Raw genomic sequence first — 26681 nt, forward strand, 5'->3', positions numbered from 1 at the left:
TTTTGACGAGTGTATTCGTCAGTGAAAGATATACATTATCAATTTCCTCCACCAATTTAATTAAGGCTTGTCGATCATTGTTATTTACAGACGCTGCATGAAAAGCGCAAACAGATTACTTCGATATCTATTCAAAATTTTACGTAAGCACATTTTTAGAAGTAATGTACAACGTCATGTTTTTATTTGCAATTAATTCCTTTCAAACTTTTAGTTTCCAAAAAAATTTGACTAACAATTATATAAACAATTACACAAAATATCTTTTTAAATATTGCGATCGCTATTAGTAAGCGACTTTTCTCATTTGTCTTAATTTTCGACAAACCTTAGCTTTCTGTTCTCTCAATAGAAAATATCAAGCATATTATTTTCTCGCAAAACAACGAATGACGAAAAAAGACCTCTGTGAAGTTGGCCCTCCATTTTTCAAAATTGAAAAAAATGATTAGAGTTCTGGATGCCCCCCGAGGAATTCTAGAGTTTTTAGACCATTTTAAAAAGAGTTCTGCCATTTAAAGTAAAGAAAACACCATTTGAAAAATTGAAGGGCTAACTTCACGACGCCCCCCATTATGTAAAAAATCCAAATTTTTTTATAGTTTTGAGTGAATTTCAAATAGTTCTATAGTTCTAGATAAGTTTCAAAAATAGTTCTGCTCGAAATACTACGTAAATTAAATTTGAAATTTTCGACTTAGAAAACGAAAAATAGCGAGAACTCGTTCAATTTTGATTTTAGCGTTTCGAGCCTTAAGGATAATCGTTAGAACTCGTAAAGGGCTATACAAAACTTTCAACAGAACTGCCGGTTACTGAGAAAATTTTTGTTAGAAATTTTCTAATTGTTAAAAAAATTTCTACGAAACTTTCAACAGAACTGCCGGTTACCGAGAACATTTTTGTTAGAAATTTTTCTAATTGTTAAAAAAATTTCTAACAAAAATTTTCTCGGTAACCGACAGTTCTGTTGAAAGTTTTGTATAACCCCTCACGAGTTCTAACAATTATCCTTAATGCTCAAAACGCTAAAACCAAAATTAAGCTTTAAGGATAATCGTTAGAACTCGTGAAGGGCTATACAAAACTTTCAACAGAACTGCCGGTTACCGCAAAAAATTTTGTTAGAAATTTTCTAATTGTTAAAAAAATTTCTACGAAACTTTCAACAGAACTGCCGGTTACCGAGAACATTTTTGTTAGAAATTTTTCTACTTGTTAAAAAAATTTCTAACAAAAATTTTCTTAGTAACCGGCAGTTTTATTGAAAGTTTTGTATAGCCCCTCACAAATTCTAACGATTATCCTTAAGGCTCGAAACGCTAAAATCAAAATTGAACGAGTTCTCGCTATTTTTCGTTTTTTAAGTCGAGAATTTCAAATTTAATGTACGTAGTATTTCAAGCAGAACTATTTTTGAAACTTGTCTAGAACTATAGAACTATTTCAAATCTACTCAGAACTATAAAAAAATTTGGATTTTTTACATAATGGGGGGCGTCGTGAAGTTAGCCCCCCGATTTTTCAAATGGTGTTTTCTTTACTTTAAATGGCAGAATTCTTTCTAAAATAGTCTGAGAACTCTAGAACTCCTCAGGGGGCATCCAGAACTCTAATCATTTTTTTCAATTTTGAAAAATGGGGGGCCAACTTCACAGAGGTCGAAAAAAGAGCACGTTTAAGAGAGAAAAAGAAAGCAAAATAGAAAAAGAAGGAAATTTAGACTCACCGCATCGTTGCTAGTCAGGAACAAGGGTAGAGCGTGCCTCCTGCAATCAAAAAAATAATTTTATTAAATATACTTTTCAAAACAATATTGCTCTATTTATAAAATCTTGAAATAAAACATATATATATCATAAACCTAATAAAAATATTACAGTAGCATATATACAGTTAGAAAATCGGATCAATTCTATGTGTATTTGCGGCCAAAATTGTCCAGACAAAAAATTAAGAACAGTAGATAAATAAACTAAAACTGTGCAAGTTAAAAATGTATGGCTTCTCGATATCTTTAATACTGTAGCATATAAGTAACGTCGATATATTTCTCTATAAACACATATAGCAGAAAGAATGCTTTTTCTGTGTCATTAGCACTCGATAAGGACTTTTCAACTAATATAAAATATTTAAGTCAGTATAACGAACGACACACACAATCCACAGTGCTAGAAATATTCATCATTGATCGATCGCGAAGAGAACTACTAGTTTTGTTATTGAAATAAAATACTTATTATAAACTTATAATAATATACAACAGCGAATGTACACAAGCTATGCATGCTAATGGCATTTGCTGTTGGAAATAATTTCCTTGTAGGCACACAAACGCCTATTATTATAGAGGGTTAGAAATAGGGAGAAAGGGAGACACAGAAAGACATATGGCCGGTTTCGTCACCCGCATCTGTGACAGTGCTTAATTGTTTATGACAAGGCTGTTGCTCCGACATTCTGTCAATCATTTTCACATGGGTGCACGTGTTAGCTGCACGGGTAAATCGTATTCGTTTGACGTGGGGATAATTAAATGCGTTGTCATTTTATCGGATGCAATAAGTGAAGAATAATATTAAATATTTTTCTTTATAAAAAGCGATCTGATTGGCATATATGTATTTATCTGATTAGCGTTGCATGAAATATATTTGTTGAGTATTAAAAAATAATTAATAAAAAACTTATACTTGTTACATATAAATAATAAAAATTCTAATTATTGTAATTTTTATTATTTATTAATAATATAGTAAAAACACGTCATTATCTGTTAATGTTAAAATCATACTATAATTTACACACATACAAACACACAATTAAAAATACTATTAAAAGTTATACTATTAAGCATAAAAATCGTCGATCTAAAAAATATAACTTTCATATATTAACTTTCTTCAACAAGTTCCATCTCACGAGTGATAAAATTTATACATAATATAAATTATATATCGCGAATTATTGTAATTTAAGGACACATTATATTTACGATTATTGTTTAACTTCTCGTCGTTGGCAAATTTCTGCTAATTTTTAGATATCAAGGGAAGAATAATAGTCATTATCAGACACATGCACACTATGGACATCGAGCTGCACCCCCTGAAATAAAGCTGAATATAACGGGCGAAACAATCCTGCATTTACGACAAGTGGTGCCATAAACAGGATAAGATATACCGTAAAGTTCCGGTGCAGAAGTCGTTCGCTGATATTTTTATTTCGACGCTTCTCGACACGTCTGCCGGTCCATCGTATCCTCTTTCGCCACCCATAGCGATTAATGTTTTAATTAATGATCCACATTTGTGGAATACGACCGGCAGTCACGGAGATCATCGACCTACGATGTAAATAATCTTCCATATTTTAAAATAGGTTTTTTTTTAAACCTCGCGCAAATTCTATTCAGAACATAAAAGTACATTTCAATTGTAAATAAATAAAGAATCCAAAAGTTGCAAACAGATCAACGGAAACCAAGATATAACTTGCAAGAGTTGTATCAATAAATAAAAGTTGTCTAAAATTTAACTTTGTCTATTTCTAATTTTGACGGAAAAAAGTTTTAATCGCAGTGAATTGTGATTAATGCTTGTAGAAAGGCATTGAAATATATAGGACAATAAAATACACTTCCAAATTTAAAATTAATTTGCATATTTAGCTTGCTTCACAGTTTATATCGAGACGCGAGAACAAAGTCCTGGCGCGGATGCGTGCATGTCGCTAAAAAGTCTCACTCCGGTCGTCGCTTCCTCTTGCGTCTATTTTCGTTGTACGCGTATACGCATAGAGGAAGTCGTCACGCAAAGGCACACGGTATTCCGTCGTGTTTCCGTCTTTCTGCCTTTCCTTCAACGCGCATTCGCCACCGATCCATTTGGCACGTTTATTTCTGTGTTTACTTCTGAGTCGGACATACGTCCGTATTACGGGTCTCAGCACTCTGACCTCCGTGATGACGACGACGACGATGACGATATTCTTTACGGCAAACTTTACCAGAACTCGTTAATGCAAACGCGCGATTGTGTACCAAAATAATCGCCCCCGCTTAAATTACATGAGCCGTTAATGGTAAAAATAGCACAAAGAAAATCAAATCGAGAAATGAGCGTCCATTAACATCCTAATTTACATTTTATGTAAATTATATTTTAATTGCGTTACTAAAATAGTGCATAAGCACATTTTAAAATCTCAATATATTTATCGACGAATGTGTTATTTTATCAATTCTATTACACAAAACTTATTTCAGGGTAAAATTTTAGAAAATCTATTGATCATTAAAAAGGCATAAAACTGATATATGTAATAATAAGAAATTCTATTGTACTATTTAGTTTCACTAGTACAAATTGCTCACGGAACGTGATCTATCCCGATCAAGTATCATCGTGCGAATGATGAAGGAGCAATAGACATCAAAGACAGTCTCGTCAATTTCGAGATTTGTGAGAATTAGGATTTGTAAGAATATGGAGATAAAACAACAATATGTGTGCGAATAGATAAGACGCGCGCGCGCGCGTGTGTGTGTGTGTGAGAGAGAGAGAGAGAGAGAAAGAGAGAGGAAATATGGAGCGCGCAGGTTAAGTGCGTTAACGTAAACAACCTCCCCACCAAACACTGCGAGACGTCTCGAAATTCTTAACATTAGAGAATTTGATAAATAGCCTAATATTAAGAGTTTCGATACTGACTCGCGGGGTTCAGTAGAGTTGTTTTTGTTGCTTTTAGCTGCGTGATTTATTATATTCTCTCTCTCTCTCTCTCTCTCTCTCTCTCTCTCTCTCTCTCTCTTGCGCTATGTATCGAAGCGTACATTGTTACAGCCTACCTCTTACATTCTCCGAAATCGGAATCGCAACCTTATCTTTGATATGTTTATTGCACCTTTATCATTCGCACGACGGCACCTCGATACAGAACGAATTGTTTTGTATCGGTGTGTTATCCTTTCCAATAGTACTATCCTTATTATTTCTGCATTTGCATAAAAGAGAGAAATGAGTAAAAGTTCTATGTGCGTAATAATGAGATTTCTCAAATAATTATTTTAAACGCTGCTATAATATTTGGATGTATTTTGTATGCTATTGATCAACCTGTAAGCAGCTGCTGCTGCGAATCGTGAACCGGTAAGTCAATCCAATTTGTTTTATTTTAATATCATTAAAAGAATAGATTCAGAAATATAATGTAACATATACAAAGTGTCTCAGATGTAAATAATTTCATCATCAATTCGTAAATCAATCTTTGAACGATCAAATGGTATTTTAATTATATTATTAATCCTACGATCACTTGATCGCTTTTAATCTTTGTATAGTCTAGAGCGCGTATTTTACGCATCCCCGGGTGATATACACATGAGCTGAATGAACCAAGGTTAACTTCGGCATCAATGTCTATCCAAATGAACCCACATTAGCGCGAGCAGGAGCAACGCAGACTATCGATAGTGTGGCGTGGTATTTATCCAGACGGCGAATAAACATACTCACTTAAGTATCGCGGAAGCATCTGTTCGGTTCCGAATACTCCGCCGAGTATTGCGGATACTCGAAACCCAGTAATATACAATCATTATATGCTTCTTCAATATTTAAGCCATGTATAATGTTACGTTCGGGGGCAAACGTTACGTTCAGTTTTTATCATAGTTTGTGAACAATTCAAACTGTTGGAACATACTTTGAAAGTTTCGAACTATTTGACATGTAATCCCGAGATTTGATCTATTCAAACTGCTCGACTATCAAAAATTTCCGAGCACTAATTAGTTTATCGATGTATTATAAATTAAGTTCGTAATAAAGTACAATTGTTTATCATATGCATTCTTTCTGCTAGGCATATAAGTTATAACGTGCTAAAATTTAAATAAATTGCGCACGAGAATAAATAGAATAACAAATAGATACCTCTTATAGAATGTTCAATTCATTGCTAAGAGTATATACATATAAAAACATTTTATTTATATTAAGAAATATTTTACGACATTATTCTAAGGATATAATAAAATCCATGTATGTTGTTTATCGTCACGCCATTTATGGCGCCATATAAAATTCACTTTGTGAGAATTTCTATCTAAACTACGTTACAGTAAGAATTCATCCGCATGAATAATCGTTGACGATCCTTGAATGTAGATATTTTAATCGGCATGAAACATAGTAGTAGGATTTTTATCCATATGAATACCGACGATTTCGGATAAAAATCTCAATACGATATGTTTGCAGATTAAAATATCTATATCTAAGGATCATCAATGGTATTCGTGTGTGTGTCGCGCGCATACGCACACATATCAAACGAATATGACATACGCGTATATGTGTATCTCTTGTGATAATTTGCGTACATATACACAAATGCGGGCATGTAGAAATTCAAGACTCGTTACAAATATTGTGATACAATCGAGATTCCGTATTCAAGCCATTTTTATATCATCAATTTCTATTAAAAACGCGGCAGCAATGGCCGCACAAGTAGATGCGCGTACTCACCTCGATGCAAATCGACAGGCAGCAGGTAGCGGGCCATCGCGACGCAATAGCGGTCGTTGCATCTCCTTGCGTTAAATGTTTGTTCGTTCACGCGTGTTCTCGATGTGTCGACGACATCATTGATGACAATAGAGATGATGCGATGAAAAAATCGCCGGTTCTTGTAACGGACTTTTCGCCAACCACAGCCACATGTATGCTAACTGAAGTTCGCGCGATCGCATAACCTTCCGACCGATGCGCACGCGTTAGATAGTGACGGGCAGCTAGTAGCTGCGGCAACAGTAGAGTCCGCCGCGCGAGCTAGCGGCCGACGTTTGAATTGTGTGGTACTTGATGTTTAGTTAAAGCGGTGGCCAGAGGGAGATGCAATGCTTACACGCGTGTTTCTAGGCGACGCGCCAAGCTCGCGCATGACAGTCAGGTGACTGATATGAATCGTTACGTATATACACACATATATATGTGCAAGGATTATTGAAAAATATTTCGATGAACGTTAAATAGGAACTATATATTTCTCGTGAACATTAAAACATGGCTCAATAAACATTAAGTATCAGAAAAATCCTTCCACTAATTTGAAAGTAAGTAGCTCAGTTTATAACGTGTTTGATTTCGTTTTATTTTGATGAATTATAATAATTAGGCAAACGGTATAGAGAATGATAGAAATGTTCGTAGGTTATACACGAATTTTGTATTCGATGTAAGAAACGTTCGTAAAGTATATTTAAGCCGTGCCGATAAATATTAAGGTCAATATAAATACATAGTTACACAACTTTTATAGACGTTTATTTGTGAAGATAAAAGAATTATTCACGTTGCGAAGTCGGCGACTATCGCACGCGCGTGCTTATCGCCGAGCACACTTCAACGATACGTTTTGATGGATTTTGTAGAGCGCAACGTGAATCCATCTCTAACCAATGCGCCGATGAAGCTCTTGCCGCATTCTCGTGTTCTCCAAAGCACCGCGATTCGTATTGACGCACTTGTACTTATCATCCGAATGATAAAATTTCGATGAGAGATTGTAGCTCACGATTCTTGCGTTTCACGCGCTATGCATTTCATCCATCAATAGTCGACGCAATGTTTTTCACATGCGTCATACAATAAACATCATTATCATCGCGTGGATCTACTCATGTAATCTAGTGATTTTCGATGCGACATGATAGCGCCTTGTGGCGAATAAACTGATGGCCAGCATCAGACTGCTGACGGCGACGATGGAGAGGAACAGCCATGTGCTTTGCTCCGAATTGATAAGGAAACCCTGCAGGTTTTCATGGATGAAACGCAGCGCGATGTGCAGGGCGGCGCCGAGTGAGTCGCCAACGACGCGGCCGTCGCCGCAGCAATCGTACGACATATGACGCCGCGTCGTTGTTCTATTAAATAGCGAGCGCGACGCGACGCGGTCCGCGCCGCGAGTAAGGGAGCTCCCAGGTATCGTCAACGCAGATGATAATGCATGCAAGAATCGAGCCGCACGCCGAGAGACGGAACGAGATTTCGCAAGCAAGGAAGCATGCGGACAGCGCGGCAGTGAACGTCAAGCGGGTTTTCGCTTTCAACTGAAATCGAATGGGCTAGACCGCACGATCGTCCTCGGGAACGCGTGTGGGTGCGTCGTGCGTTGCATCGTGGGGCGCACGCGTGCATGTTGTACGCGTTCAGTCGTTCTCACGATAACGCGACTACGGTACGAATATTTTCGCGAATATATACGCGAATGATGTTATAGTACAGTCGACCTTTTATCATCCAACATTTTAAGACTATGCTCTCCTACATTTTAATCTGGTTAAATCAAATATTTTTGTAATAACAGATGATATTGTTTTTTCCTAGCTGCTGATACTTGATGTCGATATTCGAAACAAATAGAAGAAAAAGAAGAAAAACATGTCCGACATGTAGATCATATCGAGCTCGGCTTACAAAACGCGGATATGCAGATGAGACGAGTGATTGAGTTACGCGCGTGTCACTTATCAATGACAAGTGTAACATGGGCACATATCAACAAAAGTCGCGTGCTTCGCCGCAATCGTGAACCCCCGCTAAACAGGTATCTCCAAAAAACTTTTTCTTTTAAAAAAAAAATTAATAATTAATAAAGAGTGATATAAAAGGTAGAAAAAGGTTTAAGAGTGATATAAAAGGTAGAAAAAGGTTTAAAAGTTTACAAGGATTGGATCAATTTAAATTTAAATTTAAAATTATAATTCAAGTAAAAATAATTTATAAATTATCTTAAAAAATACGATTATATTTAATTTTTTTAAATTGCTATTTTTACATATTTGACATTTCTTATATTTGTATTATAAAAAGTAATTAAGATGAGCAAGGCCCTACTCACAATAGAAAAAATATTAGGAATAGGAATAAATATTAAATATTAGGAAGAGCAATTTGGAATTATTTTATTTCAAACAAAGGAACGGAATGGATTAATTATTTCTAATTCTTATTTCCTAATTTATGATATGTTAATCCATTTTTCATTTTCTTGTTTTGAAATGAAATAATATCAATTTTCTACTTCTAATATTTAATATTTATTCTTATTCCTAATATTTTTTCTATTGTGCGTTGAGCCTAAGAAAAATTGTTTGTATAAAAGAAAAATTTATTGGCAAAGAACTCGGTTGTTTATTTTTTTTATTACATATGTTTATATGTTAATGTAAAATTCATAGATTTAAAAGCAATACACTATCAAAACTGTTAAACGATTACGAAGTTGGTGATGATATAAAATATTGATCATTATTTAGAGAAGCAAGAAATAAAATTTAGAAAGCGTTAAGTAAAACAGATAGATTTGGAGTTGTCAGATTTGCCACTTTTTAGAATAAAAATTGCGACATTTACTTATATAAGACTACTCGCGACAGTATACTTTAGACAACACTATAGCTATCATCCTCACGAAGCCCTCGAAGCGAAGGAATGCCACTCCACGACCGACCGTGAAAGTGGTATTAATTATAGCCTTTTAATGCGTCGACATTTTTTCGCCTTGATTTTTTATATCTTTTCGGGAGGAAGAAATCAATCTCATTCCACACGAACATACTCTCTCACTAAATATTCATCCCATATACTTAGTTTGTGATTGGATATAAATAGAAAATAATATTAAATCGAATTAAATGTTAATAAATCTATCACTGCAACTGAAATCGAATTAGAAAAAAAAACTAAAAACTGTATTAATATTTGAGCGAAATGCGTTGTTTAAAGTAAAAGCTGTGTATATGAACATTTATATTATTATTTAATGAATATTTATTGAATGCATTAAATTCTATATTCATTATTCTAAATTAATAATTCATTGAATATTCTAGAATCATTCTAGAATTATTCTAGAATTATATTCTAATGATAATAATGATTTATTGAATATTCTAGAATATAATTCTATATATTTCTAGAATTATATTCTAAATATTCTTCTAGATATTCTAGAATTATATTCTAAAAAATTATATTCTAGAATTATATTCAATAAATCATTATCATTATTATTAAATAATTGAATGGATTTATTTACACAACTAATTCACATTATTTTGAACAAGAAGTTAGTGAAATAGATTATAGATATTAAATTTTTTTATCCAATATTAAAAGACATTTATTTGTTCTATATATAAACATATTTTTCTAGTAATAAAAATAAGAAAGTAGCAAAAATATTTAAAATATTGAATAAAATCTACAAATAGAAGTATAATATTAATGTGTATATGTTAACTTATATCTTGGTTAAATTATATCTTGTCAATAATCAGAATGCAATCTTTATCATGCATATTAAAGGAATTGTAAAATCAGATCAATTATAAATATTTCTTAACTGTATAAGGTCTTAGCTAACACAAGAAAAAAAAAATTACATTTTAAAATGATGAAAAAACTATTTACATTTTATTGGTGTCACGTTAATATAAATTTTATATTACTTACAGTATTCAAAGTTTTAATTTATTCTGAATCATATTTAATTCATAGTGTTATGTATACAGCTTAATACTACAGCTTAAACTACTTATATAATTATATTATTTTTAATCCAATATCTTTAAAGATCTCAGCTTTTATTTTACGCAAATGTTTAATCAGTTACTTTTTCTCTTCATTTAAATTATATTTCGTCTTTAATTTATCTAGGTCCTCCATCTTTTTGTCAACATCAATTCGCTTAAATGCCTTATTGCTCTGATAATATAAAACCACCAAGTAACGATTACATACATTGAAACCGCTTAAATGGTCGCATGCATTCTTTGCATCGAATATGTCTTCATATACAACAAACGCTGTGCCTCTTGTCTCAGCTGTGTTACCTCTGAAATAAGAATAATAATTTTAATTTGAATTTACAAGTTTATAATGTTATAAGAGTCCAATTATGTTGTACGTGATATATTACTTACACTCTAATTTGCCTGATAGCTCCATATTTGCCAAATATATCGTACATTTCTTCAGCTGTGATTTTATATGGTAGGTTTCTGATATATAACACTCTGTTTACTTCGGGTGGTAGCCTTACCTAAAACAAAATCCCATTTATATTAGAAAGCAAGAATATGCAAAAAGTTAGGTTATATTAACAGCAGTCATATAATTAGGTCGTAATTCGTTAATAACGTGTTAAAAATTTGTGTATACTTACATTGGCACGACGTTGCAACATTGCCATAGTCATTTTGATCAATTGATTTTTTACTCTAAAGCTTTCTCAAGGTAAAAAATTAATTTGAGAATCAAATATCTTTGATTGAAGAACTCACAACACTAACAACAAGGAATAAGTGAGAGACCTCATGTGGCGGAAGCACACAGTTTTATAAGCATGATGTGCATCACGTGCATTATCATATGTGCATTACCATCAAATGGTAATACTCGTTTGCTGTTTAGTTTTCTGTGTCTTGCATAGAGTGCGTGAGAATACTCTTCACAATGGAGGTCGTTGACAGAATCTGGTCACTACGGTCACCATTGAATTCTAGACCGAATATGGCGGTAGTGTTTAGTACTATGTAATACTTATTACAGTATTTATTTTATTGAGCTGGACAAGATCTATAACTTTCAGCCGATTTTTGTTGTTGATGATTATTGCTTCTTTCTCGCTCACGCTTCTTAGCAACGAGGCATGGAATAAGTATAAGCATGCGATGGATTCATTCTTAGGAAGGAATGAGCTTGCCGTAGGTTCATCTATTCCTGAAATAGAGTATCACACGCCTTAGTTATAGCTATCCATTGGTTCAACACAAAGAACATGAACAAGAAGGAGATGGTGGGCATGAATTGCAAAAATCAATCATAAGTTTTTCCAAACTTAGCGTTAATACAACTAAACATACAACTAGCCATTTTTGTATAAAATAAGTTAAACATTAACAGTTTATTTTTTTATGAAAACTATCACATATTCTTAAAAATTCTGAATTAGTTTATAATTTATGAAGTGAGTGTATTGCAAATCTAAAGCAAATTCTAAAATTTTTAGTAATAAAAATATAGCAGTGTGTATTTTATAATTGAATAATTATTTATTTGTTATTACAATTATGCATGCTATTAGGAATCTTATTTTGAATATTTTTCATTGTTTAAAGGAACATAAATATTTATAATAATTATTATTGTCTTTTTAATTGTATTTTTCGTTCTTTTACGTTTGAATATAGTAACTAATTTTTCCATATTTGGTCTGACACAGAACTGGATAAGTCAGTGAAAAGTCGGAGATGACCAGACCCTGACTTGAGTCTCTACATCTGCTGCCATCGCAGCGCTACCATCGAAGCCGACGGCAAAGTCGCGAGTCACGTCGCCGGCATATACGAGCTCCGCAGTCGCGCGCCTGTACTCTCAGCAGCTGAAGTGGGATTTGTGACGTGCGTGTGTCATCGCATTTCCTTCGGAGAAAAACGTCTTTTCGTTTTAACGTTGTTTTCTGTCAAATTCACGTGCGTGTCTGTCTCTCTCTCTCTTTTCCTCCCTCCCTCTCTCGCTCTCTTTCTCCCCTCTCTCTATCTGTCCAGCGAACTATCTCTTTTTACCGTAACACAGTCTTATTCTTTCGTTGGACAATCGAAGGCAGAAGTGCGCTTTCGCGTTATCGAAAAAAAGACGGACAGTGTGAGAGTTGAAGAGAAAAGAAGATGTATATAAAGTGAAAGAGTAGAGAGAGGGAGAGAGAGAGAACGCAATGGCAGAGTGAGGGAAACAAAATGGTAGAGGGGCGGAAGAGAGAGAGAAAGAGACGAACATGTTCGGACGGTGACGAACGGCAAAGAGTGCAACGAGGACACGGCAATCAGTCGCGCTTTCGCGAGAGGCGAGGTTAAACGCGACGTTGTTTGCAAATTCGTGACTGTTTTCTTTACTTCTCTCTCCAGGAGACTCATATTCGTGAATTTTCGCTCTTCTTGGGGATACATACGTAGTGCGGCAATAAAGGAGCAAAGTGACGTGTTACACATGTGTATTGAGTGTGTATAAGTGCTGTCTGAATTTGGAAATTTCGAGGACCGAGGATAAATCGGAACATCTACATCAGGATTTCTACCCTACGTATCCTGTTATGTGAGTACATCTTCTAATTTCTACATTTTCGTTGAATAGATGCTACTTATACGATCATCACCGAGACAGTGTGTAAAATAATCGTGTTTGAACGAGTTACTTGATATCGCAATTTTATTCTAATTCTAACCGGATAAATTAATCCTTTGACGTATATGCAAAGATTGATTTAGCTTTCTCTCTGTATCTTTCACCCTCCTTTTCCTCCCACTTCTCTTTTCCTTTCTTTCTATATCTCTTTCTCGCTTATTTTGCTGTTCACTCGCACGGCGCGACCTTCGCGCGAGGACGTGTCGCACGACGAGAACTTTCCGATTGCGCGAATGTGAGATACACTCGTTGACGCTCAAACGCTCGAAATTTTATATTATTAATAATATAATAAATATAGCATCGAAATGTAACCGCATTGACATGATGAGTGATCATAAAAATCATTGAAAGGTACAATTCATTATTTGCAAACGCATTGTAATATAAAACAAACGGAATAATGATCATATCTTTTTGATAAATTGTTTTTTGCATAAAATAGATGTACGAGTAACTCGTATTAGTAACACAATCATAGATTTTTATAGTTTATCCGCAGATTGTGCTAAATATTTGCTTCTTAAACTTGTTAAAAAATTTTGCATCTCTTTTATTGATTAAAAAATTAACATGTTACATGAAGAAATTAATATAATGAAATTAGGTGATATGATGAATAATAATAGTGCTTACCTAATTTGAATATATTTTATTAACATTTTTTTAGAAAATTTCTATTTCTATATTAACTAAGATTTCGGATAATTCTCACAATACACTTTAGAAATAATAACATAATGTAGCTTGTGTGCATTCAAATGTAGAAATGTTCGGAGTTGAATTATTAAAGGCTAAAGCACATTTAATGTCTATGTCACGTGAATCTACAGTTTGTCATGTTACATTAGATATAGTGATCTGACGCGCGAAGCAATTATATTCAGTTTATCTGTTTAATATGGAAATGGAAGATGTTGGGTTGGGCAAATATGCATTTTAAATATGAACTAATGATGTGAACTATTCAAAAGAGAGAAAACATGCATTTTATAATGCATTTATTTTATGTTTTAATAGTATCGACATGTGTAATAATACGTGATAAGTATTCTCTCCAGTAATTTACAAACACAAATATACGTGTGTGTGAAGCTGGCGTATCATTTCGCGGAAACTCACAAATAATTAAGAGTTCTGACTTTATTTTCAATAGTTCTAGAGTTCCTGATAGTTTAAACAAATAGTTCTGGCCATTAAACCAACGAAAATGCCTCAGGACAAACTGAGACGCCAACTTCACGCAGCGTCTCACTTTGTCCTACGACATTTTCCTTGTCAATAATTGTTGGAAATTAAAAGATTTATAGTTCTACAAGAATTCTAAAAAGAGTTCTGCCTTCTAAAAGCAAAAAAATATCAATAAAGATAAAATAAGAACAAGCGAATCCTTATATCTATAGATATACAGATGAGACGCCGGCCTATTTTCAAGAGTTCTATTTATTCCAAATCAGTTTTCGTATAGTTCTGGACATGAACAATGTCTTTCCAAGGAGTTCTGATAGTTACAACAATTAGAACTTTTTTTAAAAAATTATTTTGCCCAAAAAACGTAATTTTTCAGGTATAAAAGTGAGACGCTGGTCGATTTTTAAGAGTTCTGTTTATTCCAACTTAGCTCTTGTATAGTTCTGGGCATGTACAATGTCTTTCCAAAGAGTTCTGATGATTACAACAATTAGAACTTTTTTTAAAAAATTATTTTGCCCGAAAAACGTATTTTTTCGGGTATAAAGGTGAGACGCTGGTCGATTTTCAAGAGTTCTGTTTATTCCAACTTACCTCTCGTATAGTTCTGGGCATGTACAATGTCTTTCCAAAGAGTTCTGATGATTACAACAATTAGAACTTTTTTTAAAAAATTATTTTGCCCAAAAAACGTATTTTTTCAGGTATAAAGGTGAGACGCTAGTCGATTTTCAAGAGTTCTGTTTATTCCAACTTAGCTCTCGTATAGTTCTGGGCATGCACAATGCCTTTCCAAAAAGTTCTGATAGTTACAACAATTAGAAATTAAAAAAAAAATTATTTTGTTTGAATAACGTATCTTTTCGAGTATAAAGCTGAGACGCTGGTCGAATTTCGATAGTTCTATCGATTTTAAATGACATTTTGCGTCAGGCTGTAATCACTTTTCATTTCTATGAAGAGTTCTATGCGTTATTAGAATGTTAATTTAATAAATTAGATCTTTTGAAGCGCTGGACGTATAAATATCGAACTATCGAGGTGAAACGTTGATTGTTTTTCTACAACGTCATGGATTAAAAAATTTTTATTTTACTGTGTAAGTATATTGTTTTAAATGTCCACGCCGTGATTCTGAATTATGCTAAGAACAAGATAAGTACATTTAAAACAATACACTTTCACACAATGAAATAAAAATTTCAAAATCCATGACGTAGAATAATGATCAGTCTCACCTCGATAGCTCAATATATATACGTCCAGCCTCTCGAGAGATCTAACTTGTTTAATTAACATTTTAATAACTTTTACGCATAGAACTTTTCGTAGAAATAAAAAGTCATTACAAACTGACACGAAATGTCACTTGAAATCGATAGAATTATCGACATACGACCAGCGTCAGATCTTTATACTCGAAAAAATACGTTTTTCAGCCAAAATAACTTTTAAAAAAAGATCAGTCTCACCTCGATAGCTCAATATATATACGTCCAGCGTTTCGAGAGACCTAACTTGTTTAATCAACATTCTAATAACTTTTACGCATAGAACTTTTCGTAGAAATAAAAAGTCATTACAAACTGACACGAAATGTCACTTGAAATCGATAGAATTATCGACATACGACCAGCGTCTGACCTTTATACTCGAAAAAATACGTTTTTCAGGCAAAATAATTTTTTAAAAAAAGGTCTAATTGTTGTAACCATCAGAACTCTTTGGAAAGACATTGTGCATGCCCAGAACTATACGAGAGCTAAGTTGGAATAAACAGAACTCTTGAAAATCGACCAGCGTCTCACCTTTATACCTGAAAAAATACGTTTTTCGGGCAAAATAATTTTTTAAAAAAAGTTCTAATTGTTGTAACTATCAGAACTATTTGGAAAGACATTGTGCATGCCCAGAACTATACGAGAGCTAAGTTGAAATAAACAGAACTCTTGAAAATCGACCAACGTCTCACTTTTATACCTGAAAAAACACGTTTTTCGGGTAAAATAATTTTTTTTTTTAATTTTTAATTGTTGTAACCATCAGAACTCTTTGGAAAGACATTGTGCATGCCCAGAACTATACGAGATCTAAGTTGGAATAAACAGAACTCTTGAAAATAGGCCGGCGTCTCATCTGTATATCTATAGATATAAGGATTTGCTTGTTCTTATTTTATCTTTATTGATATTTTTTTGCTTTTAGAAGGCAGAACTCTTCTTAGAACTCTTGTAGAACTATAAATCTTTTAATTTCCAACAATTATTGGTAAGGAAAATGTCGTAGGACAAAGTGAGACGCTGCGTGAAGTTGGCGTCTCAGTTTGTCCTGAGGCATTTTCGTTGGTTTAATGGCCAGAACTATTTGTTTAAACTATCAGGAACTCTAGAACTATTGAAAATAAAGTCAGAACTCTTAATTATTTGTGAGTTTCCGCGAAATGATACGCCAGCTTCACACACACCAAATGTACTTACAAATTTTTAACCGCGCTATTATTTATACACTGCTGGACGTTGATTGACTTGACCAATTCTATTTTTAATTAAGTGTACACAATGAACACTTCGTCTAACATGTAATTATATACTTGTTTTATGACTAATATAATGAGAATTATAATTAATACTGTTACAAATTTTACTTATCAACAGCGTACGGTCGTATTTAGTAGAGTCCGACCGAAATCACTTTTTTTAGTTTCGGCCGAAATCGAAAACGAATATTCGGTTTTTACTCAATTTCGGCCGAAACAGAAACCGAAATTTTTGGAGGAGTTTTATAAAAAGCTACATGATTTTAAAAAAACCGTTGGAAAATGTGTAAAATTTATGTACTGTTTTAAAAATATGATTTTATTAATATCTTATTAAAATATAAAGTATTTTTTACAAATAAAACGCAATATTACAAAATAAAAAATAATGTATTATAAAGTAGAGTCCGACCGAAACCACTTTTTTTAGTTTCAACCGAAACCGAAATTAAGCCGAAACCTTGATTTTTGGCCAAACTGACCGTAACCGAAATCGAAACCGAAATTTCGGTCGGACTCTAATATTTAGTAAGAACTGCCTATAAGCAATCGATCCGTGAGTACTATTATAATATGAAAGAAATAATAAACATAACCAATAATGAAGGATATCAATTAAATTTTATTTGTCATTTTATATTCTCTACTTTGCTATTGTATCACGATACGTCGTAAAATGTTATCAAAAGCAAAAGTAAGAGAAAGCATTTTGTAATTGCATTCTAAAAACTGTACTACAATTGTATTTATTATTATAAAAAGTTCCAAAGAGTTATCAAGAAATTATCGTCTTGTAAATTGCAGAGATAGAATCTGTGGATTCAAATCAATGGAAAAAAGATAACAAATGTCTAGTATAAACAATCACTAAAACATTAGCTCGCTCTCAGTTATAAATAACATATCTATTAAACTTTCTAGATCCGATTTCTAGTATCACAATTTTTTCGAAATACTTTTAATCATGAAATATTTACTCGAAAGATTTTTGCAAAGCAAAATGTAGAGCAATACAAAACAAACATTTATGTGTCGATCTTACAAGTTTACTAATTGACACTCGGTAAATATCATATTGTGAGTATAATTGTTTATAAACCGAACAACTGTGCTGCAATGTTTTTCATTCATACTTTGCACGACAATTATTTAAAATTTGCAAGATACTTCGATAGAAACTGTGGGAAGTCTTTTAAAAATAATTTTTTTAAACTAGAATAATAGTAAATGATGATGTGGCATTAATTATGCTATATTTAGACAGATGCTACACAGATATCATAGTTTAGTTATGCTCTCAGTCTCGCCATGCAAAGCGCATGAAATATACTGAAAGAAGAAAAATATTGTGTGAATCAAGAAATCTAAAACCCTATCTAAACCCAAAAAATAAAGCTGACGAAATAAGTATGAAATAAAGAGAACAACATGCATTAAAGAACGTGCGCACTTTATTGTATAAAGTGGGCTTAAAAAATTGTTTCACAAGATACAGCAAGATTATTTAGTCGTCAGCTTATCTTCGCTAAATTTTCGCGGCGTACAGTCGACATTGAAAGCACTGCATGAATGTGTACTGTGATAATATAGGTGCATATAGATCTTATCGTTTTCCAAAGAATTGTAAGTTTCGTATGATTTGCCATGCTTTTTTATCGCATGTATGCTATTGATGTAGGCTAAAAAACGCAATGTACGACGCGTATCAACAATTAAAACACAGAATTATTTTTATGGCAAATTGGAATTTGTTTGATTTATGTGAAATCTATATTGTTAAACTCTGAGATTTTTTATCTTGGAATATTTTGGGAGTGACTGACTTCTAAAAACAAGTTTGCAAACAACATTACTTTTATCACATTATTATAACGAGAAATAATACATGAACAATATAACAATATTTTTCCGTTCTCACAATAAAAAATAGCTTTATTTCTGATTTAGAGCTTTTTAATGTCTTGTCGGTTAAACAAAGTACACTTTTCCTAATACGACATGCGTAGACTTGCTTCAGTTTATACCCAACTTCGTCATAACGATATTATTAATTAAAGACACGCGAGGATAATAAAGATACACTCTATAAAATACGAAATAGAGTGTGGGCATTTAAAGCTTCAAAATCAGGATTTAAATTTATGTGCAACGTAAAGGGTGCCTTATAAAGTACGTAAAAATTTAGTAATGATAGTTTGGCTCTCAAAACTCTCAGAACACATTGTTCTACTACAAATTTGGTATTTGCGCTTGACGTAAACACCCGTGCGCTTGTCGTCGCACCGCGCGCGCGTCGCGTCGATCATCGGCCGAGAAGCTGCTCGTCATGACGTCACTCCCCGTGCAACGTATCATTTTTAGCTCACATACACATACATTGACTCACATCAAGAACGGAGCGAGTGACCGCATGCTCGCTATACGCTCGATACTCGCGATTGCGACGACCGCGATCCAATTACTGATTCGTCGAGTCGCTTTCGAGCTAGAAACATCGCACACTTACACAAAATATCCTGCAAATTTTCTGATATGCATATACTCGACCTTGTATTTCCGATTTAAATAATTCTGAATCATATTTAGCCATTCGTGCATTGTGAACTGAAAGTCGAAAATTATAAGCATCTCGACTGTTAGTTGAAAATACAAATTGAACTTTCTCTACCTTTTACGATATTGTATGATTTATAATAATTTATTAATTTTTATATATGTTTAATCTATCACACGTGTATCATATATAGCTAAAGATGTCAAACTGTCAGACTGCTCATGACGTATGTCTAGATATGATACGTTCAACTCGAGAATGTCTGAACCTGAGGAGGGAGATTTTAATAACGTCGAGTTTACATATACATCTTGTGAATGTATGCAACCTTGAATACATAAATTCGTGATACTGTAAATGTTAAATCATAGGTTTCCATTTATGACTCCTCTCTCGCGTTTCCACTGATTTTTAATCTGACAAACATTAATGTATGATTTGGAGCATTTGTGTACTTCTCGTTCCATCGACTTCACATTGACTATCCATGATGCTGCCCTTAAAAATTAATAAATAATTATAGCAACATTGATGTACGTGATTTTATACATCGTATATAAAAAAATTGGAAATTATGGTATTCCAGCAGCTTGCTGTTATGATTGAGCTTCATGCAAAAAATTTTTTTGTTTTTAATAAGAAAGTCCCTGATAAATGTCGTTAACACAATACGTAATATCAATACTGATATCGGATGTTTTTGATATCATAAAACTTCTTATTGATATTTTGGGGAGGGGAGGGGATTTGTCCGGGTTTCCGTATTCTGAACGAATTCTCGAAAATTCTGTATTTGTGTCAGCTACCTATATTTGCTCTATACTCTCGCTATGTGCCATCTCGAGACTAGCGTCGCATGTTTTTACGGACGGCTGTAATGATCACGTATTGCAACGCGAACGCGACGCTTTCCCTTGGCACTACTGACCGAGGCGAAAACATCGTGTCCGTCTCGCCGCCGCCGCCACCGCCATTACCACCACTCCGTCGTCGCCGCATTGCCAGCACATCCGACCGAACATTTTTCGAGGACGGCCGGAGATAAAGCGCAGACGACGTCGATGAGAAAACACGTTGCGGGATGAGGAGAGTTGAGGGACATGGTGTTTGAGGCGTGTTGGAATCGCCTCGCGGAGAGGGGAGCAGAGATTGCCATTTGCTGCGAAGCGCACTGGAAATGCTTGATGCAACGACTGTAAATCAGTGATATTCGAGCTTAGCTAGTGATCGATTCAAAAATCAAACTATCGAGGAGTCATAAATTTTTTTTAATGTAATCAACATTCCTGTCATGATATTTTATTTAAATGGACATGCACAAACATGCACTATTACTTATTAATTTGTGATCGTTATTTATTTCTTTCAATTTCCAAAAATTGGACTAAATTTTGATATATACCCAGGGAGAAATACAGGTCTAAGAAACGTCTATTAGACGTTTCTTAGACCTGTGTTTCTCCCTGGGTAGCGCGTTATCAAAATCGCTTTCAAGTAATTCAAGTTTAGATTATCTTTCCTTTCTCTTCTTATTCTCTTTTCTTGCTCCTTCTTTTTCATATTCTGTGTCTCACATTCTTAATCTTTGCATTTTTCATTTTTATTTTGTTCCACATTCAAACAATGCATTCTTTAATTGTTGCAATCGTCGCTCTCTTTTCACGAGAAGATTATCGCGTTGGTACCTTATCTGTTATCTTTTATTTGTCGATACATATACATTTTCTATGAAAAATTTCTGACGAATATAATCTACTCACTTTAAGCTTTAAGAACATTTTAATTGGTAATTATTTACAATAGCATGTACAATATTATCGATGAACTTGACATACATTAGAAAGAATGACACAAGTCATTCACATTTTGAATCATAAGTTCGGTTTTGGGGATCATTTTTTATTGGTCGGATACATTATTTTAAAATATTGCAGTCTTTATACTTTATTATACTTAACTGATGACTTTGACCTCAATATATGCTGTAGAAACGTGATAACTAGACAATCTTGACATTGTTATAACCGACAATCTTTATGACTTTTTAGACACAGTCATATAAATATTAACTGATTCACACCGTTCATTGCCTCGCGAAACAAAGTCTACTACACACTACCATTTACATCTCTGTGAAGTTGGCCCCCCATTTTTCAAAATTGAAAAAAATGATTAGAGTTCTGGATGCCCCCCGAGGAGTTCTAGAATTCTCAGACCATTTTAGAAAGAATTCTGCCATTTAAAGTAAAGAAAACACCATTTGAAAAATCAGAGGGCTAACTTTACGGCATTCCCATTATGTAAAAAATCCAAATTTTTAATAAAAATTTTCTCGGTAACCGGCAGTTCTGTTGAAAGTTTTGTATAGCCCCTCACGAGTTCTAACAATTATCCTTAAGGCTCGAAACGCTAAAATAAAAATTGAACGAGTTCTCGCTATTTTTCGTTTTCTAAGTCGAGAATTTCAAATTTAATTTACGTACTATTTCGAGCAGAACTATTTTTGAAACTTATCTAGAACTATAGAACTATTTGAAATCTACTCAAAACTATAAAAAAATTTGGATTTTTTACATAATGGGAGGCGTCTTAAGTTAGCCCCCCGATTTTTCAAATGGTGTTTTCTTTACTTTAAATGGCAGAACTCTTTCTAAAATGGTCTAAAAACTCTAGAACTTTTCGGGGGGCATCCAGAACTCTAATCATTTTTTTCAATCTTGAAAAGTGAGGGGCCGGCCAACTTCACAGAGGTACCATCTACTTTCTACGCGAAGCAAAATCCATTGAGTTGATTTACTCTTTAAATGAATGGACTTCAAATATTAAATTACGTTTCTTTTAAATTAACTTTATCTATAAACAAAATTTTAATTCAGATAAAATGATTAAGATATCTATAGTTGAAAAAATATCTTGTAAAGAATAACGATGCGCAACCAAATTTCACTTTTGGTACAGAAGAAATATCAGACTTTGTTGAAACAAAAAAATGTTTTGGCAGCAAAATTTTTCTCGGCATTATTTTTTACTTGAAAGTGTATTTTCCGCGATAGCTGACAAATTCGTTGTATGTTTTCGGTCGCAGATGGTGGGGAAAGTTACGCAGCAGTCAGCAGCGGGGGCGGGGGGTGACCGTGCGAGTCAAGGCAGTGCGGTTTACAAGCGGAGAAACTCGAGGAGGTGATAATGACTTGTGACCTTCCGTGAGAGACCAAGCCGTATCGAAGAGCAGCGACTCGCCGTCGATCGCGCGGTAAAAAGCAACAGAGCGAAACAAAGCGTCATAATAATAGAAACAAGGGGAGTCGAGAAGGCAAAAGAGAGTGAGAAAGAGAGCGCTCGCGCGCGGTAAAGAATAATAAAGATGATCATCACAGGAGATGATCCTATCCGTTACGATTATGCCGAAGATGATGATACACGTTCATCGAGATATCACGTGCAAAATTCTACCTTACAAAAATATACCTCGTATATATAAGTACCTTGAAACCATACGCTATCAGCGCAACTTTAGTGCCTAGATCTCGATGTAGTTCGAGAGGGATACAACTACGATGATCCTTACTCGATGAGATCTTCTCTCTTCATATACTCATCAGCCAAAGAGGATAAGGCGCACGCGTTCTTATACTCTCCTTCTTGTCCGCGCCCTGTTGAATGAACTATTTAGTTCAGGACATCAAGAAACCTTGTCACGCTCATGCACAACTCACATAAAATTATACATATATATAGTCGACTTCTTTGCATGACCTTCTCGATTATTTGAGTCAGGACAAAGGCAAGTACCTGCGTACAAATAAATTTAGAATAATAGTGTACGATAATAATGAATATAATAATAATAGTAACAGCAACAATAATAATACAACAACAATAGTAATAATAGCAGTTATAATAAAAAAGTAACAATATTAGTGTATTAATGATATTAAACGGCAGTGAGGATAAGTGCAAATTAATTGTGATGACTTCTAAAAGGCAAGAAAACGAATAAAAAAGGACAAAAAAATCGACGACAAGCAAAAAGACAAGAGGCGAATGTGATAAAAACGAAACTGTGAAAGAGTTTTGCACGCATACGGATTTCATATAATTTACTTGACGACTACATATTCCCCCGCTGCAGCTGTTCGACATATATCCGTTTGAGGTATGTAAACCGGCTTTGTTATTTCAATATAATGTTTTTTACTCTCAAAGGGACTTTGAAATTACGTACTAAAGGCACTAAAATTATACAATTGTCGAAAATTTTAATGCTGATTTTCGGGGAAAAGATAATATATATGTAGCAATTATTTTTAAAAGCTAAACTAAACAATAGAACTTAATTAATAGGAAATCGTGACTTTAAAACTTAAGTTATTTGGGTTTTACAAGAAACACGTGTGTGTGTGTGTGTGGGTGTGTGTGTGTGTGTGTGTGTGTATACACATATTTCTTGGCTTAATTTATCTTATTTTAAATACTATTCATTAAATATGTAATATATGAATGGTTCTTTTTATTTGTAATTTATAGTATTGAGAGATGTCGATTTACTTTAGTGGTTTTTGATACGCATAATCCGATAAATTTTATAATATTACATAGAATATTGAAACAGAATTATTTTACAACAAAAAATAAGAGCAATATTGCGTTAACGCAGCGAATATTAAAATAAACGATTGTTTTCGGGTTTGTTGATTTATAATTAATTTATAATTTTCAAGGGGTCGAATTTTTTAAGAAATACATATAACATATTTTCTAACCGACAAGATGCATAGATACATAGATAATCCATTCGCGTATGAATTTATCGGATCGGTTTCATACACTTGCCTTGTCTCGGTTTCTACTATTCACGTTCTACCTTTAAATTAGTACGGGCCTCGAATATGTGTACGAAGGAGAAAACCGAGCTCTCCGTCAGAAGGGAAATAACGGACTCGCGAGTGTTTGGCGCGAGGACAATGTAGAGTCATTGTCCGGCGTTTACGTGACTATTCTATCGCGTTCTTTTCTTTGCGCGTATGTGAGCACGTCGCTCGCATTTCAAATGATTTCCATGAAGCATGGCTAGCTTGTCGATCGAGCTAGTATGAGACATAGCCTTCCTGAAAGAGTTATGGAATAAACTATCGGTCAATGTGCGCCACAGGTAGCACGTGATGATAACGATAGAAGCAGAAGTATTACCATACCCTTCGAATATTAAACATATCGAGAATAAACCACAAGAAATATTTTTGATAAAAATTATTCTAAATTATTGAAATATAAAGTACGAAGTATTTAAACAAATTTTACTTGTTTCGCCTCATTGAAAAAAAAAAAAAAAAAAGAAGATATTTTATTTTTATTTTTTTAAATCCTCCATAGTCGATTCATATAACATTGCGTATACAATTTACATAAAATCCTATTTTAATACCATTTGCGAAAAATGTAATGGTTTGTGGGTGACCATGGTGACCCGACCCGACTGTTTCCCTCCGTTGATTGCGCGTAGACGTAAACGTACGGGTGGGTATTCGCGTACCAGCGTACTCGTAGCGAGTTGCGACACTTGTTTTGTGACCTAGATACCCGGCTATACTCGCTTTCTCTCCCACCCTCCTGCTTGATGTAACTCTTCCCCTGCCAGACTGCACCGTATATCATCGATGATGCCATTTGTGTGTCCGGTTTGTCGGGCACCCCATCCACATGCTCCTACGCATCGGAAACTTATGAATTACAAGAAATAAACTTGAAAGATATCTGTTGGTATCAACATTATTAGCGAAACATATATATTTCGAAAATTATATATATATTATATATGTTATATATATGTTATATATATGTTATATATATGTTATATATATGTTATATTTATAATATATATATTAATTTTTTCAACTTCTTTTATATTGATTACTATAATTAATATATTTAAAATCTCTAGATAAAGCTTAGAAACCTATTGATAGTCAGAAAAATAATAAGATTAATAAGGATGACTGTAACTTAAAGACAATAAAAAAAAATTAATTAATTTTTTAGTATATTAATTATAAAACAAATAAATAAAGTTTTATTTTTACACAAAATTTAATAAATTTAAAATTGTTACAAATTTTTCTTCCGAACATTCAGAATTTATTGTAAAATTTATTGTAAAAAATTTTTAGATCAAAATTTAAAAAAAAAGATTTAATCTTTGCAGTGTCGCATTCTTGCACTAATGGCTTATCAATTTGAAGAAAATAAAAATGGATATATATTACTTATTTTTCCTTGGTGAACAGAAATAAATAACATTTGCTTTTATTCCTTATGAAGTTCAAAATTATTTTTACCGAAAAAGACTATTGAATAAAATAATTTTGAACTTTATAAGGAATAAAAGCAAATATTATTTATTTCTGTTCACCAAGAAAAAATAAGTAATATATATCCATTTTTAGTGTTGATAAAATGTAGATTTTATACATATTATGTGTTTTAAAACTTGTTTCTGGCATATGTAATGAATAAAAAAGTCAAAAAATAGTCAGAAAAATAACAATAAATTATTCTTGCAATAATATAATTATTCTCAAATTGAGATAACTTTCACGGTAGTAACCTTGAATGTACGAGTGGCAAATTCTTATCTTTCTAAGTTCTGGAATTTAATTTTTTAATTTTTGTGCATTTTTGTATTATTTTTGGATTATCTTTAAGTAGAAGTCGCTTATTAAGTGTCACGGACTGGCACTATCAGTCCAACGAGGTTGAGAGCATTTTGAATAATAGATACCACGGACTATTTATATCTGGAAATCAATATCCTCGTAGCTATATTGTCGGCAACATGCACACTATATAACGTTTCGTTTCGACTCAACTCGACACGACTCGACTCGATTCGACTAATATATGCGAAACTATTGCAATATTCTTCTCTTGATAGCCGTGGAGAGAATTGCTAACACAAAAATTACTACTTTGTTTATATAGTAGCCTATTAAGAAGACGATGTCACGTAAAATGTTAGAATTCATTAGATTCTACTCACATTCACCGTCTATATTTCTATAAGCCTTTGCTAGATTTCCTTTCCATCCATACGAAAGTTAGTTACATCCAGCGAGTAACGATAGAATAAGAATAAGGA

At 33.5% G+C, this 26681-nt stretch overlaps 3 protein-coding genes across 3 annotated transcripts in view; 1 reads left to right on the forward strand and 2 right to left on the reverse strand.

Moving 5' to 3' along the window:
• The window catches only part of Oatp74D (Organic anion transporting polypeptide 74D), a 116830-nt gene extending 109474 nt beyond the window's left edge, over positions 1-7356 (reverse strand). The window contains exons 1-2 of the mRNA XM_067347269.1: positions 6543-7356; positions 1730-1769 (exon numbers count right to left, since the gene is read on the reverse strand). The gene's annotated coding sequence lies outside the window, so the exon portion shown is untranslated. The remainder of the gene's footprint in view (positions 1-1729; positions 1770-6542) is intronic.
• Positions 7357-8120: 764 nt separating this feature from the next.
• EcR (Ecdysone receptor) overlaps positions 8121-26681 on the forward strand; it is a 51501-nt gene continuing 32940 nt past the window's right edge. Inside the window, exons 1-3 of the mRNA XM_012364356.2 lie at positions 8121-8256; positions 8406-8625; positions 12307-13175. The gene's annotated coding sequence lies outside the window, so the exon portion shown is untranslated. The remainder of the gene's footprint in view (positions 8257-8405; positions 8626-12306; positions 13176-26681) is intronic.
• Sf3b6 (splicing factor 3b subunit 6) lies at positions 10467-11409 on the reverse strand. Its single transcript, XM_012364361.2, has 3 exons — positions 11248-11409; positions 11006-11124; positions 10467-10917 (listed from the first exon to the last, which is right to left on the reverse strand). The coding sequence occupies exons 1-3, from the start codon at positions 11278-11280 to the stop codon at positions 10692-10694; spliced, it is 378 nt and encodes a 125-aa protein (XP_012219784.1). The 5' UTR covers positions 11281-11409; the 3' UTR covers positions 10467-10691.

This window comes from Linepithema humile, chromosome 1 (assembly GCF_040581485.1).
Source record: "Linepithema humile isolate Giens D197 chromosome 1, Lhum_UNIL_v1.0, whole genome shotgun sequence".
Taxonomy (NCBI): Eukaryota; Metazoa; Arthropoda; class Insecta; order Hymenoptera; family Formicidae; genus Linepithema; species Linepithema humile.

Excerpts from the sequence above, each read along its gene's own strand:
- Sf3b6 (XM_012364361.2), bottom strand. The coding sequence starts at position 11,280 with ATGACTATGGCAATGTTGCAACGTCGTGCCAAT. Across the intron at positions 11,125-11,247 it reads TGTTGCAACGTCGTGCCAAT|GTAAGGCTACCACCCGAAGT; the intron begins GTAAGTATACAC and ends ATTTTGTTTTAG. Across the intron at positions 10,918-11,005 it reads GCTATCAGGCAAATTAGAGT|AGGTAACACAGCTGAGACAA; the intron begins GTAAGTAATATA and ends TTCTTATTTCAG.